Source organism: Periophthalmus magnuspinnatus, chromosome 14 (genome assembly GCF_009829125.3).
Source record: "Periophthalmus magnuspinnatus isolate fPerMag1 chromosome 14, fPerMag1.2.pri, whole genome shotgun sequence".
NCBI lineage: Eukaryota > Metazoa > Chordata > Actinopteri > Gobiiformes > Gobiidae > Periophthalmus > Periophthalmus magnuspinnatus.
Genome location: NC_047139.1, coordinates 32,346,787 through 32,364,744, shown reverse-complemented (window position 1 = coordinate 32,364,744; position 17,958 = coordinate 32,346,787). Strand labels below are relative to the sequence as shown.

General features: G+C 40.2%; 1 protein-coding gene across 3 annotated transcripts; it reads right to left on the bottom strand.

The window, feature by feature from the left end:
• Window positions 1-390: 390 nt before the first annotated feature.
• LOC117381915 (coronin-6) lies at window positions 391-17,795 on the bottom strand. Of its 3 annotated transcripts, XM_055226382.1 has the most exons (12): window positions 17,625-17,786; window positions 15,487-15,686; window positions 9,616-9,738; window positions 6,694-6,823; window positions 5,972-6,150; window positions 5,507-5,626; window positions 5,312-5,416; window positions 5,080-5,225; window positions 3,639-3,696; window positions 3,331-3,558; window positions 1,324-1,447; window positions 391-405 (listed from the first exon to the last, which is right to left on the bottom strand). In XM_055226382.1, the coding sequence occupies exons 2-11, from the start codon at window positions 15,682-15,684 to the stop codon at window positions 1,325-1,327; spliced, it is 1,410 nt and encodes a 469-aa protein (XP_055082357.1). In that variant the 5' UTR covers window positions 15,685-15,686; window positions 17,625-17,786; the 3' UTR covers window positions 391-405; window position 1,324. The 3 variants fall into 3 exon arrangements, with proteins under 3 accessions (XP_055082357.1, XP_033834856.1, XP_033834857.1); XM_033978965.2 differs by lacking the exon at window positions 391-405 and having other exon boundaries at window positions 1,302-1,447; window positions 17,625-17,795; XM_033978966.2 differs by lacking the exons at window positions 391-405; window positions 1,324-1,447 and adding an exon at window positions 1,831-2,929 and having other exon boundaries at window positions 17,625-17,795.
• Window positions 17,796-17,958: the final 163 nt, after the last annotated feature.

The window sequence follows — 17,958 nt, the reverse complement described above, 5'->3', positions numbered from 1 at the left end:
CGCAAACAGCACTAACAGGACTCTACATTCTAGAGTCAAAACAGTTGGATGCATAAACTGTAATTAATTGTATTGTGGAAAAGTATTTTATTAATCTCAATTACACATAAATATGTGTAGGTTTGGACTTCTCTTTCAACAAAAACAATACAGTCCTTTGCAAGACAGAATGGAAAATTTTACGCAACATAAAAGTATCTTGGAAAACTTGTTTCAAAGTAGTTTCAGAATATGACAACCAGTGCTGACCTATTTATTGTCACAGACATAATAACATGTTCCTTCCTGGTGGAGGAGAATTTTCAGATCCTTTGTGTCAACTCCTGAATATTCCCAACTGCTCTGTGAACTGCAGTTAGTAGCGGTGGTCATTCTCAGTATGGGCCAGTAATGGTGCAGGTCCATCTGAAAGAAGGCAACAGGACTTCTTTAATACTTTAATTGTTTTTTTTTTTCCTGTGACAAAATAAAATGCCAAAATAAATTAAGCAGATTCCTTAAAAAAGTATAGTACAAAACCACACAGACTTTCAGTGAAGTAAACACCTTTTATATAAAATATTGTTCCATTAAATTGTGTTTTAACTGTAAATTAATAGTAACATCCATTGCTCATAAAGATGGAATTCAATATACAGTGGCTTGCAAAAGTATTCATCATGGAAATCATGGAAAGAGTAATGTATCCAAACCTGCACTTGCTGTGCAAAGGTCTACTGAAAAAGTAGCATACTAGTGCGTTGTTTTTGTGTATTGTTGCCAAAATGTATGCCTTATTTCAGAAAGATCACAAATCACCTATCTTCCTTGTTTATGCAAGGAAGATAGGTGTCTACAGTAATCTGAATTCAGACCAGTTCAAACTATATACTACAGTGCTGAGAAGTATTTGACCCCTTCTGGAGTTGTCATATTTCTGTGCTTCAACATTTTTACATCAACAAACCTTTTTATTATTATATACTCCAAGTATAAGCAAAATACAACTTCAGAGATTTGCCTGTTATAGGTTGATGGAGGAAAATACAGGAAGAACATGCAAAACTCAACTGAGAAAGGCGACACCTAGTTTGGGAATTAAACTTTGGACCTTCTTGCTGTGACGTGAAAGGCACTCAGCTATGGTAGATGTGTCCTCTACACTAGTTATTTTTGGTTTAGATGCACACTGGGCCATGCAATCATAATTAAAAATTCTATGTTATGTTTACTTAAATCATCGTCAGTATCAAAGTATAGTTTGTTGATAGAAAATATTAAAGTGAAAATATGAGAAATTCAGAAGGTCCAAATAGTTTTTCACAGCGGTTGCATGTTGTGCACCTTAAGCTGTGCCATTGGTGTACTGTGAGAGCTTATTCTCCAGATCACAAATTCTCTTCTCCTGAGACAAAACCGTGGCCTTAAGGTTTTGTAGCTCCTCCAACAACCGCTCAAGCAATTGAGGCTGGACCAGAGAGATGGGAGAGAGAGATGACAGAAAAAGGAGGAAGAGGAAACAAAAAAGAGGAAGGGTTACATAGTTATGTTTTATCCAATCTCTTTTTGTGTACAATTTATTTAATCACTCAAACTCAAAAGCATGTTTTTAAAACATTAATTTAGACATGGTTGGACTGCAGGATAGCATTGCTGTTTATTTGTAGCATTTGTTACATTATTTGTTGAAAGTAGGTGCAAATTTGAGTTAGTGCAAATGTATGTATGTATGTATGTATGTAATCACATTTATATCAAAATGTTCATAACGACACAAGAGTAGTGTTTTAGTACGACTATATCACTTGTAAAGCATTGGTGTGAAATGTGTACAATGAACAGATTGCTGAGGAGTTTAAAAAACACTGCTTTATTGTGGTCAAATTTGTCTATTGTACAGAACATAAAACAAATGACATAATTCAAAATTTCCTGAATCATTCATAACTATTTACATTTTGAAAACTTGGGTCTTCCTTTCTGAAATAAGGCATACATTTTATTTAATATGGTTAATCTTTTTAGAATATTTTTTTTCTATTTTTCTGTCATTGTCATTTTATTTAAATGTATAAAAAGTTTGTGTAGACTTAAATCCAACATACACAAATCTTTCAAATGTGCAGCTCCTCTTTCCTCTCATCTCACATCCACCCTTCTCATGCTCATAAATATGATGTAAATATGATCAATTCCCACAGCATCAAAGGCACATTATGATACAAATGTTCAATATAAAACATCAGACATAAAATATTCCACTTTTAGCATACCTCACCTTTCAGTGCAGGAGATCAGTTCCTTGTTTATGCAAGGAAGATAGGTGTCTACAGCAATCTGAATTCAGACCAGTTCAAACTATATACTACAGTGCTGAGAAGTATTTGACCCCTTCTGGAGTTGTCATATTTTTGTGCTTCAACATTTTTACATCAACAAACCTTTTTATTATTATATACCCCAAGTATAAGCAAAATACAACTTCAGAGATTTGCCTGTTATAGGTTGATGGAGGAAAATACAGGAAGAACATGCAAAACTCAACTGAGAAAGGCGACACCTAGTTTGGGAATTAAACTTTGGACCTTCTTGCTGTGACGTGAAAGGCACTCAGCTATGGTGGATGTGTCCTCTACACTAGTTATTTTTGGTTTAGATGCACACTGGGCCATGCAATAATAATTAAAAAATTCTATGTTATGTTTACTTAAATCATCATCAGTATCAAAGTATAGCTTGTTGATAGAAAATATTATAGCGAACTTCAAAAATATGAGAAATTCAGAAGGCCTAAATAGTTTTTCACAGCGGTTGCATGTTGTGCACCTTAAGCTGTGCCATTGGTGTACTGTGAGAGCTTATTCTCCAGATCACAAATTCTCTTCTCCTGAGACAAAACCGTGGCCTTAAGGTTTTGTAGCTCCTCCAACAACCGCTCAAGTAATTGAGGCTGGACCAGAGAGATGGGAGAGAGAGATGACAGAAAAAGGAGGAAGAGGAAACAAAAAAGAGGAAGGGTTACATAGTTATGTTTTATCCAATCTCTTTTTGTGTACAATTTATTTAATCACTCAAACTCAAAAGCATGTTTTTAAAACATTAATTTAGACATGGTTGGACTGCAGGATAGCATTGCTGTTTATTTGTGGTATTTGTTACATTATTTGTTGAACGTGGGTGCAAATTTGAGTTGATGCAAATTTGGATTCCCTACATTCATATTTCATTCACTTTTGACACAATGCCTAAACTTTCAATTGTGGTTGTAGTTAGAAAGATGTGTACAAACAGTAGGAAGGATTTGTGTGGGATCTTGCAGAGGTCACTCAGGGATTATAGGTCAAAGGTTACCGGCAGGCTGTTGGTGTCACAGGTGGACATGCTGCGCCTAGTGGTGGGTCTGGAGTCCAGCACGTTTTTCTTGGACACTTTGAGCTCTCGACTTTTGGGTGGAACATAGCCCTCTTTCAAAGACACCAGGATAGGGTCCTCGTTGCGCCCGTCCAGCCACTCCTCAGGCTCCATGGCAGGCTCAGGGCCTGCTGTGTCTGGATACAGGTCATCCTGGAAGAGGTCCGACTGACCCCAAGCAAATACAGGTAAGACAATGAATGAGAGTGCATTATGTAGAAACAAAGAGGAGGAAAGTGGACTCTTACTTTTCTAGGCACTGTCATTGTGATGGGCTCACACTTCTTGTCAAGGAGCTTGAATAACCTGAAAAGGCATTTAAAATAAATATTTACAAAATTAGGGTGCCATTAAGCAAATTTGATAATAAATTTCTCAACTGGACAGAGATTGAAAAAAATCTCTAAATCACAGTATCATATGGATGTGTTACAACATACAGTGGAGCAAAAAATAATTTAGTCAGCCACCAATTGTGCAAGTTCTCTCACTTAAAAAGATGAGAGAGGCCTAAAATTATCATTAGGTACATTTCAACTATGAGAGACAAAATGAGAAAAAAGAAAATCACAGTGTCTGATTTTTAAAGAATTTATTTGCAAATTGTGGTGGAAAATAAGTATTTGGTCAATAACAAAAGTTCATCTCAATACTTTGTTATATATTCCCTTTGTTGGCAATGACAGGTCAAAAATTTTCTGTAAGTCTCCACAAGGTTTTCACACATTGTTGCTGGTAGTTTTGCCCATTTCTCCATGCAGAACTCCTCTAGAGCAGAGATGTTTTGGGGATGTCGCTGGGCAACACGGACTTTCAACTCCCTCCAAAGATTTTCTATGGGATTGAGATCTGGAGACAGGCTAGGCCACTCCAGGACCTTGAAATGCTTCTTACAAAGCTACTCCTTTGCATGATGTTTCCATCCCCATGCTTGACAGTAGGTATGGTGTTCATTGGAGTAGAAAGAATGCTGAGTTGCAGCCAAACACGACAACTTGAGTTTTTTACCAAAAAGTTCTATTTCGGTTTCATCTAACCATATGACATCCTCCCAATCCTCTTCTGGATCATCCAAATGCTCTCTAGCAAACGGGGCCTGGACATGTATTGGCTTGGCAGAGGAACACGTCTGGCACTGCAGGCTGCTCACCGTTCTTGTGATCATTTTGACCCCATGGGGTGAGATCTTGTGTCGAGCCCCAGATCGAGGGAGATTATCACTGGTCTTGTATGTCTTCCCAGCCTGGTGCAGGTGTATAATTTTGTGTCTGGTGTCTTTTGACAGCTCTTTGGTCTTGGCCATAGTGGAGTTTAGAGTGATTTTTGAGGTTGTGGACAGATGTCTTTTATACTGATAACGAGTTCAAACAGGTGCCATTGATACAGGTAACAAGTGGACAGAGGAGCCTCTTAAAGAAGTTACAGGTCTGTGAGAGCCAGAAATCTTGCTTGTTTGCAGGTGACCAAATACTTATTTTGCCGAGAAATTTACCAATTAATTCATTAAAAATCCTACAATGTGATTTCCTTGATTCTTTCCCCCCATTCAGTCTGATAGTTGAAGTGTACCTATGATGAAAATTACAGGCCTCTCTCATCTTTTTAAGTGGGAGAACTTGCACAATTGGTGGCTGACTAAATACTTTTTTGCCCCACTGTATAGCTTTTGAAGTGTTGTTCGAAGTGTACCTGGCGATCTCACACTTGGTGACGTCAACCCCCCTCTTGGGCATGAAGCCCATGCCCCTCTGTGGCTCTTTACTGCTAAACGTGTTGAGGTAGTGCACGTATGGAGGCTCCTCTGTGATCTCAAAGTAACGGATACTGCTGTCTCCCTGAGCACAAAATATAAAATCATAATATCTTAAATTTGCGTTAATAATAATAAACATGGTAAATAGTATTAAGTATTGATTTGTACCTTTCCACAGAGGTAGACCATGTTTGCATCTGGGTCATAATATGGTAGCAACACACCATTACTTGTGTCCAGCTCCAATAGTGCAATAGGCTCCTCAAAGTTTGTCTGAATATGGAAAACATGATAACCATAGTAAGTGTTTTAAAGTAAATATTTTGATATTTAAATATTTTTGCCCTCCAATTAAACTCTCACCGGGTCCCAGAGACCCAGCTCCCTCTGACTCATTCGAGTGAAGCCTGTTGTGAAGATGTTTCCGTCTTTAGTGAAAATGGCTCTCATCGGCCTGATGCCTTCATGAGGAGCGAGACGTTCCTAAAGATCAGCAAACAAATATTCATTATATCATCAATCATAGTTTAAAATGATTCAGTTTTATATATAGCAATAACACTATGTGCCTCAAATGCCAGAATGTGCACGTAGGCAAAATCTATGAAAAAACACCTGAATGTAAGTTTAAATACATTTATGTCTTCAAAACAATGCTGCAGGATAAGTAGTAAGCAGTAGCAGTAATGACCTGCTGGAGATTTTCAACACAGGAGTTTACATAGAAAATTAAGTGACCTCACAGGTGTAACCATAGAGTCTACATTTGAATTGTAATAGTACTCTCTACCTTACAGTCCTTATGTCACCTATGTAATTCTGACTCACCGCCACCACGTCTCTCTTGCGCGGGTCACACACTCGGAGTCGCCGGTCTTTGCAGGTCGTACAAAACAAGCTGCCATTTCGGTTCCAGCTGATGCTGTAGATGAGGTCTGGGTGGTCATCCATGGAGATGAGGGGCTCTCCAGTGCCCACATTCCAAATGATAATCAGGTTGTCACTGCCTGAGAAGGAAGAGGAAGACAAAGGGGTGAAAGACAGCCAACAGATTAGGTGCACTGCATAACTTTTTCTACATGTTGTTTCCGTGGAGATGTTATTGTTTTGCCTTGAATGTTTGTTTAGACCCTCAGTCATTCAGGTCTGATCCATAGCAAAAGATGAAGATTAAATCTGTCAACTGGACAAATTGTTGTAAGAGTGAAGACATTTTACTCCTTATCCAAGCCCCTTCTTCAGTTCTGGTCAGATTACTGGTGGCACATTACCTTATATCTATCTCAAGGGAGGTGCTAACTACACTGGAACTGTAAACATTATCTCCAGTTTCAACTGAAACTAACCTATTCAGCCCAAAGAACAATAGCAGGGTCATTTGACCCTGCTATTGTTCTCATTGTCCTGGGTCTGAGGTTGGAGTTATAGATGGGGGATAGATGATGATAAGATAGGATCTGAACTTCATCATCTTCAAAGGAGGAACCACTCCTCTGAAGGTAGCTGACCCCAAAAACAGAAAAATTGCATAGTGTTCTTTTATACTTTACCTGCTGTTAGAAGTATGTTGCGTGCTGTTGGGTGCCATGTGACGATCCCAACACGTTTTGAGTGACCCTCCAATACAACTATGGGTTCCGAGAGGGGACGGGTCAGAGCATGATCTGGAATCTGCCACACCTGAAGGACACAGGGGAAATGTTTAGGAGTTTGATTTTGTGAAATGAATTATCACCAGAACTGCAGCAGTGACGTAAACAGGGTTAGTATTTGATTCTATGTGTGAAGTACATGTCACATCTAGACATATGATGCATTCACACCGGGGTGTCAGGGCGTCGAGTTTACATACAAAGTCTATGGTGGACACGCGTCTTGGCCGTTCTGCTTTTTTGCGGCGCGAATCTGGTGTTGACACGGTGCGTCTTGAGCGTTCAGGCATCAGAGGCTTTGTTTGTGCGTCCAAAAGTTGAAAAAGTTGAACTTTTTGGAGTTCGACGTGCAGCTTCAACCAATCAGAGACTACGCTCCAAAGCAACATCATTATCCGGAACAAATAGAAAGACATCAGCCACAAACTAGCAGCAACTTAATTATACTGGGCACACCAGCTAGCATAAAGGCTAGTCACGGACCCAGATGCATCGCCGCCGCCGAGCTGATAGCCTCCACTCATTGGTTTAATAAATACACTAAAGCCACTCTCTCAATCCTGGTCTGCAACGTTCACAAAGACACAGGGAAAACAAAACATCCAAAGGCACTCGCAGACCACAATATCTCTGGCGTCCAGAGCACCCAAGACGCTAGTCGGAGGCATCTGTCCTCAAATGCAAAGGCGCCCAGCGGGTTCTTGACACCCCAATGTGAACGCACCATTATACATAGGTATGTAGCCCATTTCTCACCCTCAGATAAAACATTGCCAATTACTTAATTTGTTTCATAAATTTCTTTCAGCTAGTAACCATGGTGATAAACAACTGCACCAACATGTGAACTGTGACACCATTTTGCCAATTAATTCTAGTCAGTCACTCTTCAGTTATAAAATCTATATAGCTCCATAAGCAGTAAACACAAAACAGCTTGTAATAATGCAAAGGTATTTAGTGAAATAAAACAATGACATTATCGTGCTCCTCTGACACAGACAGCTGCCAATGCCCTCTATGTGGTCACCCAAATCCTCTAAGCAAAACATTACACCATCAGCAGCTGTTGCCGCAAGAGATGCAGCATTTCTTTCTCTCCATCACACTGGATGTGGAATACTGGAACACTGGAAGTGTGAAAGTTGCTCTCTGCATATACTGAAGAGCTTACAGTATCCAGTCCACCCTCCCACAGAGAGACTAATCTGTGAAGTATGCATTGTCATGCTGCTCATACATGCCCTGTGCTCAGCTCCACATACTTTCTGCTACACTTAAAGGCACTGGAGACATAACACAGGGAACAATGGCACTCACATGTACAGTGGGGCAAAAAAGTATTTAGTCAGCCACCAACCGTTCTTCCACTTAAAAAGATGAGAGAGGCCAGTAATTTTCATCATAAGTACACTTCAACTATGAACTACAAAATGAGAAAAAAAAATATGCTGACCTATTGCAGATTCAGTCTTCTTAGCCTAGTGCAGGTCTAAAATGTTGTTTCTGGTGTCCTTTGATAGCTCTTTGGTCTTGGTTTGGAGACTGAGGTTGTGGACAGGTGTCTTTTATACTGATAACAAGTTTAAACAGGTGCCATTAATACAGGTAACAAGTGGAGGACAGAGGAGCCTCTTAAAGAAGTTACAGGTCTGTGAGAGCCAGAAATCTTGCTTGTTTGTAGGTGATGAAATACTTATTTTACCAAGGAATTTACAAATAAATTCATTAAAAATCCTACAATGTGATTTCCTGGATTCTTTCCCCCCATTCTGTCTCTCATAGTTGAAGTGTACCCATGATGAAAATTACAAGCCTCTCATCTTTTTAAGTGGGAGAATTGGTGGCTGACTAGATACTTTTTTTGCCCCACTGTATAGTGTCCATCAAACTGGATCTGTAGGAGAAACTGCTACATGAGTGAGTAAATAAATGTTTAAAGACCTATCATACAAATTGACTTTTTATAGTTGTTTCCTTTCAATATTTACTTGCCTGAAGTTGTATTTGAAGTGATTTGTGCACATTTGAGCAATCTTTATTAATTGCTTATTTTCAAGATTTAAGGTAACTTAAGGTAATTTAAGGTCAGCTCCCACTGCGGTTTTCTAATGTGGAAGTCACCGGACTTGTTTCTTTTATTAAGTCATTTTAGAAGAATATGGTGTTTTAAAATGTGCAAATTATACCATAATGATCCATAGGTGTCATATACTGCTATAGCAGACACAAGCACAATAGGTCTTCTTTAAGAGTAAATAGTTTGAATCGGATCTCTGGATATGTCATCAATTTTACAATTGCAAACAAAATATGATGAATTGCGCATTTAACACAATTTTCATGACATGTTCTACAAGAGCTGCAGTTTTGGAAATGCTCTAACCATCCACCCTTTTCTATAATTTCATCTACTTTTTGTTTGTTTAATTGATTAATGTTGCCTAAAAGGTATAAAAATCCAAACAACGAAAGTCACAACATATTTAAGGTGCAATACTATTATTGTCCAAGCAAATTTGAGATTTGTTCAGAGAATCATAGCTACTAAACTGCTATAATGTGAAGACATCATGCGGCTTTTGACAAGCAGACTACTCAAACAAGCATGCATGAAACAAAATACAACTCCAGGAAACAGTAAACAGTCAAAAAGTTATATAGTTAATTTAAAGATATGGAGAAATGCAAATAGAAAAGCTTTCCTATTAAAAAACAAAGGAGACAGCTTTAACCACTGGCTCATTCATTTGGACAGTTATTGTTCCCTAAACACTGTGCCCTATGAATCACCACACTGCTCTTTCTGATTGCTGTTACCATGGCTGTGCAGTCCTCGGAGCCACTGGCCAGGATGTTGTCATCATGGGGACACCAGTCAATGTCCAGGACGGGCCCAGAATGACCGATGACCAGAGGGTAGTTCTTATCCACACGTCCTGTCTGAAAAGTACAACAGCAAAGGCAGAGATGGGGGTTTATGGAGATTTTTTCCAAAGCATTTATTTTTCTTGTTTATTGATGGAATTTTATGCAAATTCACCTTTATTAACAGATCAGCATGGCTTATGTGACCAAATTCATGAATACCCTTGTGAACATATGAAGGCCAAAAACTCTTGTGGACAAATTGGGAGATTTAACAACAGATAATGCAAAGAAATATTTCAGGCCAAGGGCAGAATTGACCAAATGTTAGCTATGAGCTATGAGCCTGCCCCAAAGTCACAGGTATATTAATAGCAACATGATGAGGTGTTGAAAGGGTAGTTTTTCGGGACGTCCTGGGGGGGGGGGGGGGGGGGGGGGGTTATTTATAGTGTGTCCACCATCATCTCCATCTCATCACGTCCCTTCCTCAGTGAACAGAGAAATGCTACTCAAGTGTACCCAAAAATTACCAACACAGTGATAATGACTCATCACTTTCACAACAAGGAGCTATAACAACAAATACAATGGCTATTTTGCATCTGTTATAATGTGGCTTATGAAAACTACAAAAACATTTATTTGTTTTGTTATTTTTTTACATCTCTCTTAAAATATTACTGTACAGTTCAAAAGACAGGTTTATAATAACCAAATGCAATAGTTTATTTTTGAATATCAGTGATTCTGGCAACTAGGGACCTGACTATGATTTTAAGTATCTATACACTGGTATTGGTTAATCAGATATCAGCAAACATAAAACAGCACTTATTTCCTTACATCACAGTCACCTTATTACACAAGAGAGCCACTTGAGTTATGCAACTGTTATTTATCAGTCAAATAACTACTGAACAGCTTCATATACATAAAAGTTCAAACATTATGCCTGTAAAGAATCTTATAACACTCAATTAAAGCCCCAACCAATATCATGATGCCGATATTCAATACCAGTATCGGTACATCCCTACTGGCAACACCACAACAAGCACGCAAATAAATAAATCAATAATAAATGAATCCCAATCCCAAATCTCATTAGCCTGTGTCACCAGCATGCCTTAGATAACATGATAGTCTCAGGCTAAATGCAGTCATGCTGTACATTAAAATGTTGTCACCAGGTTAGGGTTGTCTTACCATGTCCATCATTTATTTTAAGGACATGTCATCATTGACTTGTTGGAGGGACTTCACAGCTTTGGGCCTGTCTGATCTAAATCCACTACCTGCTGAACTGTCACTGTTCATTTGGTTCAGTCAAGTAAAATGCCTCAAGAGAGCAGAAATTATACTTTATTTTGAAATATTACACAATTTTATCTTTATATACTTTTTTATTTACAACTTTTTACAGCTCTGTAAAATATGTATTTTGCTAGTTTGGATGATATTTTTCATAACTTCAAAACAACAACTGAGATATAATCCATCCAATTAAATCAACATCAAATGAAGCTTATCGCTTTTGGTGGAAACACAATTCCTTGTATTTGAATAGGGTGTCCTCTGTATTAAACTCTCAGATGAAAGGCCTAAAAGTGTCACTGCATCTTCCCCAGTGCTATAGCTACTTATAGCCACCACTACAGAATGTTCAGCTGCCTGCAAATACAAGAAGTGCTTAGTCAGAAATTCAGAGCAAGTTTCGTCCATGTGTCTCTAGGCCTGTCATAATAAAGACTTATTGTTGAATATATGTTAGATGGAACAATCATCTTTGGGGGTCAATACTTATCGTGGGTACTTTTTCTTAGTACTAGGTGGGAAGTTTTTTGTTATTTTTCCTGTTCTACAATTTGATTTGAGCTGTGGAGGGTTGAATAAAACTTCTGTGACTCATTATAGATACAAAATAACTACCAAAGTGCTTCATTCTGCTATTCATTTATTGCTATTTGTGTTTTTTTACCACAGCATACATTTAGAATATTTTTTGAGGGATAATTCTACTTTAGAGTTAATGTGCCAGTGGCATAAATTAGCTTCAATATTATCGTTTAGTGTAAAAAATTGTGAAACTAATGTTACAAAGGCAATAGACAGTGAAAAACGAAGTGTCATCATAAGTAGCATGTTCTTTTAATATATATATATATATATATATATATATATATATATATATATATATATATATATATATATATATATATATATATATATATATATATATATATATCCGTTGTTCTCCTGGGGGATTTCAATGCCCATGTGGGTAATGACAGTGACACTTGGAGGGGCGTGATTGGGAGGAATGGCCTCCCCGATCTGAACCCAAGTGGTGTTCTGTTATTGGACTTCTGTGCTAGTCACAGTTTATCCATAACAAACACCATGTTCGAGCACAAGGGTGTCCATCGGTGCACGTGGCACCAGGACACTCTAGGTCGGAGGTTGATGATCGACATTGTTGTCGTGTCATCTGACCTCCGACCGCGTGTCTTGGACACTCGGGTGAAGAGAGGGGCTGAGCTGTCAACTGATCACCACCTGGTGGTGAGTTGGATCCGCTGGCGGAGAAGAAAGCCGGACAGACCTGGCAGGCCCAAGCGCATCGTGAGGGTCTGCTGGGAACGTCTGGCGTAGCCCTCTGTCAAGCGTGCTGCGGCTCGGGCAGTCACAGAGGCAAAAACTCGGGGTTGGGAGGAGTTCGGGGAGGCCATGGAGGAGGACTATCGGACGGCCTCAAAGAGATTCTGGCAAACCGTCTGACGCCTCAGGAGGGGGAAGCAGTGCTTCACCAACACTGTTTACAGTGCGGGTGGAGAGCTGCTGACCTTGACTGGGGATGTTGTTGGGAGGTGGAAGTAATACTTTGAGGATCTCCTCAATCCCACTGTCACGTCTTCCGAGGAGGAAGCAGTGACTGGGGACCCGGAGGCGGACTCGTCCATCACTCTGGCTGAAGTCACTGAGGTGGTTGGCAAGCTCCTCGGTGGCAAGGCTCCGGGGGTGGACGAGATCCATCCTGAGTACCTCAAGTCTCTGGATGTTGTGGGGCTGTCTTGGCTGACACGTCTCTGCAACATCGTGTGGTGGTCGGGGACAGTACCTGTGGAATGGCAGACCGGGGTGGTGGTCCCTCTGTATAAGAAGGGGGACCGGAGGGTGTGTTCCAATTACAGGGGAATCACACATCTCCGCCTTCCCGGTAAGGTCTATTCCAAGGTACTGGAGAGGAGAATCTGACCGATAGTCGAACCTCGGATTCAGGAGGAGCAGTGTGGTTTTCGTCCTGTCGCGGAACACTGGACCAACCAGTCCACATGTGTTTTGTGGATCTGGAGAAGGCATTCGACCGTGTCCCTCGGGGTGTCCTTTGGGGGGTGCTCTGGGAGTAGGAGCTGTGTTTGCATTGCCGGCAGTAAGTCAGACCTGTTCCCGGTGCATGTTGGACTCTGCCAGGGCTGCCCTTTGTCACCGGTTCTGTTCATTATATTTATGGACAGAATTTCTAGACGCAGCCAGGGGCCGGAGGGGGTCTGGTTTGGGAATCACAGGATTTCATTTCTGCTGTTTGCAGATGATGTTGTCCTGATGGCTTCTTCGAGCCAGGACCTGCAGCAGGCACTGGGGCGGTTTGCAGCCGAGTGTGAAGCGACTGGGATGAGAATCAGCTCCTCCAAATCCGTGGCCATGGTTCTCGACCGGAAAAAGGTGGTTTGCCCTCTCCAGGTGGGTGGTGAGTCTCTGCCTCACGTGGAGGAGTTCAAGTATCTCGGGGTCTTGTTCACGAGTGAGGGAAGGATGGAGCGTGAGATTGACAGGCGGATCGGTGCAGCGTTGTGGTAAAGAAGGAGCTGAGCCCAAAGGCAAAGCTCTCGATTTACCGGTCAATCTACATTCCTACCCTCACCTATGGTCATGAGCTCTGGGTAATGACCAAAAGGACAAGGTCGCGGATACAAGCGGCTGAAATGGGTTTCCTCTGTAGGGTGGCCGGGCGCACCCTCAGGGATAGGGTGAGGAGCTCGGTCACATGGGAGGAGCTCGGTGTAGAGCTGCTGCTCCTACACGTCGAGAGGAACCAGTTGAGGTTGCTTGGGCATCTGCTTAGGATGCCTCCTGGACGCCTCCCTAGGGAGGTGTTCTGGGCATGTCCTACCGGGAGGAGGCCCCGGGGAAGACCCAGGACACGCTGGAGGGACTATGTCTCTCGGCTGGCCTGGGAACACCTTGGGGTCCCAGGAGCTGGAGGACGTGTCCGGGGTGAGGGAAGTCTGGGATAAGCGGAAGAAAATGGATGGAGATATATATATATATATATATATATATATATATATATATATATATATATATATATATATATATATATATATATATATATATATATATATATATATATATATATATATATATCGATCTGGGGCTCAAAATGATCACATGAACGGTGAGCAAAAATCCCATAACCATATGGGGGGACATAGTGAATGACCTGCAGATAGCTGGGACCAAAGTAACAAAGGCTCCCATCAGTAACACACTATGCCGCCAGGGACTGAAATCCTGCAGTACCAAACGTGTCCCCCTGCTTAAGACAGTACATGTCCAGGCCTATTTGAAGTTTGCTAGAGAGCATTTGGATGATCCAGAAGAGAATTGGGAGAATGTCATATGGCTAGATGAAACCAGAACAGAACTTTTGGGTAAAACTCAACTTGTTGTGTTTGGAGGAGAAATAATGCTGAGTTGCATCCAAAGAACAGTAGGTATACTGTTAAGCATAGGGGTGGAAACATCATCCTTTAGGGCTGCTTTTCTGCAAATGGACCAGGACAACTGATCCATGTAAAGGAAAGAATGAATGGGGCCATGTATCGTGAGATTTTGAGTGAACAAACATCCTTCCATCAGCAAGGGTATGAAACGTGGCTGGGTCTTTCAGCATGACAATGATCCCACACACACCACCCGGGCAACGAAGGAATGTCATTGTAAGAAGTATTTCAAGGTCCTGGAGTGGCCTAACCAGTCTCCAGATCTCAGCGTCATAGAAAATCTTTGGAGGAAGTTGAAAGTCCGTGTTGCCCAGCGACAGCCTCAAAACATCACTGCTCTAGAGGAGCTCTATATGGAAGAATGGGCCAAACTGCCAGCAACAGGGTGTGAAAACCTTGTGCAGACTTACAGAAAACATTTGGCCTCTGTCATTGCCAACAAAGGATATGCTTATGTTATTAAGTATAAGTATTGAGATTAACTTTTGTATTTTCCATCATACTTTGCAAATAAATTCTTACAAAATCAGACAATGTAATTTTCTGGATTTTCATTTTGTCAAGTGTACCTATGATGAAAATTACAGGCCTCTCTCATCTTTTCCACAATTGGTGGTGGCATATATTAATTTAAATAACTTAAGTTAATTCTCAACTTTGCATGAAAATAATTTCCCCTTGAGGATTATTTTTCAGATTATTATTATTATTATTATTTTTATCTTGTTTTTATATTATATTGTGTAATATAAATTGTGTAATATAAATTGTCCAAGTAATGTCCCTTGTGGCTCAGTAAGGTTTGCCCAACAAAATTTGGTTGTAATAGTGAAAAAGGTTTGCTACATTTACAATCCTCAAAAGTAAAAAAAATAAAATAAAATAAAGTTTCAAACATTCCTTGTATGCTGTTGAATATATCGCCAACACTAAAGACTCCTGAACTTAAAAATATATTATTCATAGAAAAATGAAAATATTAAAACCACAGAAAACCTATATTTTCATATTACCACTATTCAGCCAAAGGACTGACCTTGGACAGTGGCAGCACCAGAAAGGCCCCTCCTCCACTTGACTCCACAATCACCGCCAGGAACTTTGGGTTGATAGCACAGAATGAACTGTCCCACGTCACCTTTGAGACTCTGATGTCATCGTAGCCTTGTTCCGCCTTCACCGCCTGACCAAAGACGTGGCGAAACTTACTCTGCCGCACAATGCTGCGACTCATGGCTGCAGAAAGGAAAATAAGTAAATGTGTCAATATGATAAAACCTGGGTCTTAGATGCAGAGAATAGTACCAGAATTTGGCCATTGGTCAAATGCAGACAAACAAATTTCTATACAGCAAGGACAATAAAGTAAATCCTATATCTTAATATTACTCAATTTTATGTTGGTTTCTAGTCTCATAATTCATTGAAAGAACAAAATGAAAAGCACTTTCACCTAAACTTTGCTTGTACAATGGATGAATAGATTACTGTGAACAAGCAGGAGGTCCTGGATGTTGAATTAATTTGGAATTTATTCACTTTTTGATGGTATGATTTCAAAACAAGTCAAGATATATTTGAACATGCTTTGTTCATGCCACTGCCATGTCATGTTTGTCATTATGTATTTATTTTTATTTAGGTGTTTTTGGTTACTCGTGTCTTACAAAAGCACAAAGTTCTGGCAAACTTTACCAGGCTCATAAGCTGCTTTTAAGCACACCTACAATCTTCAGTTAACTAAATCAGTTTTAACCAGGGCCAGGGTGCACAGTGTTTACACATGTTGCTGTCCCGTTGCTGTCTGAAGCAGTGCCCAAAGAGACTCTAATCCCCAAACTACAGGCCCAGTGCTGTAACAGGTCTCACACAAGGATATTAATAGTCAATTGTCACACACAAGAGACACAGCTGATAAAATACATTGTATATGACCCATAACAGACCTCAACTCAGTCATACATTTGCATAATAGAGAAGAATTTCTTTGTATACAATTTCGGCTATATGATTGATTGCAAAATAAGTAATTAGTACATCACTTTTGGCATTGAATATTCTACCAAAAACGTAATACATATAATACTGAAACCTTATTATGTAATAATACTGACATCATTAGCCATCCAATAGAAATCATCTAAAATTGAATATGTGGTAAAACTAATGAATGATCATAATTGTAAAAAATAAAATAAAATAAAATAAAAAAATAAAGACAACATGCACCTGCTGACTAAACAACCTGCATTTCTCTATAGGTCTATAGTTTCCTTGAAGCCCTCTGTCATGTCGCATACCAGCGTCTTTGACCAGCCAAACTGTCGGGCATTCAGGGTGAGCATCATAAATATCTGTCCACTATTAAGCTGCAATAAATACAAGATTTTGTTTTTTGCTAAGAACCTTTGTTAAGCTTTGTTAAGAACCAAAAATTAAGGGATAGGCTTTATAGTCCTACTCGATTAGTTTTGGGGAGTGCCAATTGACAACTCATATAGTTTAATCTTAAAATGTGTAATACACATGCAGTTTGCTTTCTATGACAAAAAATAAATACAAAAATAAAAATAAAAATCTTATTTAATTTATTTATGTATTGGTTTAGTTCAATCAAGGGTAGGCTATAGACCAAGTAGTCTACGTTATCTTGACACATGCTTGCTATTATTAAAGTTATGAGTCTATTGAATGATTAACTTGCTAGAAACATAACAATGTGCAGCTAATACGGTCGAATCTAAGTCAGGGCTTTGGAGAACGGAGCGTATTAGAATAACACTGCCACTTTCCTAATATAGACAAGTGCGCTGCTGTTCTGAGCAGTCCAGGATCCCTCCCACCCGGCGGCCTGCTCCTAAATACAGACAAGTCTCACTGTGGCGTTTAGCAGTAATGAAAGCACGGTATATTTCAGCAGTCAATGTCCATGACCAACACAACCTCGCTTTTAACTTACGCGAAAGAACAACAGCTGAGGGCAATACGAATGGAGCAGAACGGTACGTGATCCCTAAAGTGGAACACAGCTGTCACTCAGGCCTCAAGATCTGCTATGCTGTCTGAGGTGAGTATGCTGCATCTGAATCATATTAGGCCTACATAGCCTTCGAGCTGCAGTAAATTTACGCAGTTCCTTCCTCAATGCACCAAGTTAGGAACCAAAAATCTCACCTCAGGTTTTGGGGAGCCCCCTCTTCCCTGGACGTCTGTATCTGGGTCTGCCGTAGACCACTGCTCCACTGTCTGCGAACCCCCTTTGCGTAAATCCCACTTTGGAAAAGCGTTTTAAATAACTGTATTTTCAAGACGCACAGAGAAGACGTACTGTACAACTGCTCCACCGAAGGGAAAGAGGCTTTGGGCCCGGGACAGTAGGGGACAGAAGGGGTGTGGATGGGAGGGTGCAAAGCGGAGGGCTATTTTGGAAAAGGCTTGGTCAGGGGAGGGAAACGTGACGCGTACCGCTGTCACACGGCCCTCATACGCCCCTTGGGTCAGTCATGGC

What these genes read in the sequence shown, in the direction of transcription:
- LOC117381915 (XM_033978965.2), bottom strand. Translation starts at nt 15,684, where the DNA reads ATGAGTCGCAGCATTGTGCGGCAGAGTAAGTTTCGCCACGTCTTTGGT. An exon ending in TGGTGCTGCCACTGTCCAAG is followed by an intron (nt 9,739 to 15,486) that starts GTCAGTCCTTTG and finishes TGTACTTTTCAG; the next exon opens with ACAGGACGTGTGGATAAGAA. An exon ending in CAATGACAGTGCCTAGAAAA is followed by an intron (nt 3,559 to 3,638) that starts GTAAGAGTCCAC and finishes GCTTGGGGTCAG; the next exon opens with TCGGACCTCTTCCAGGATGA.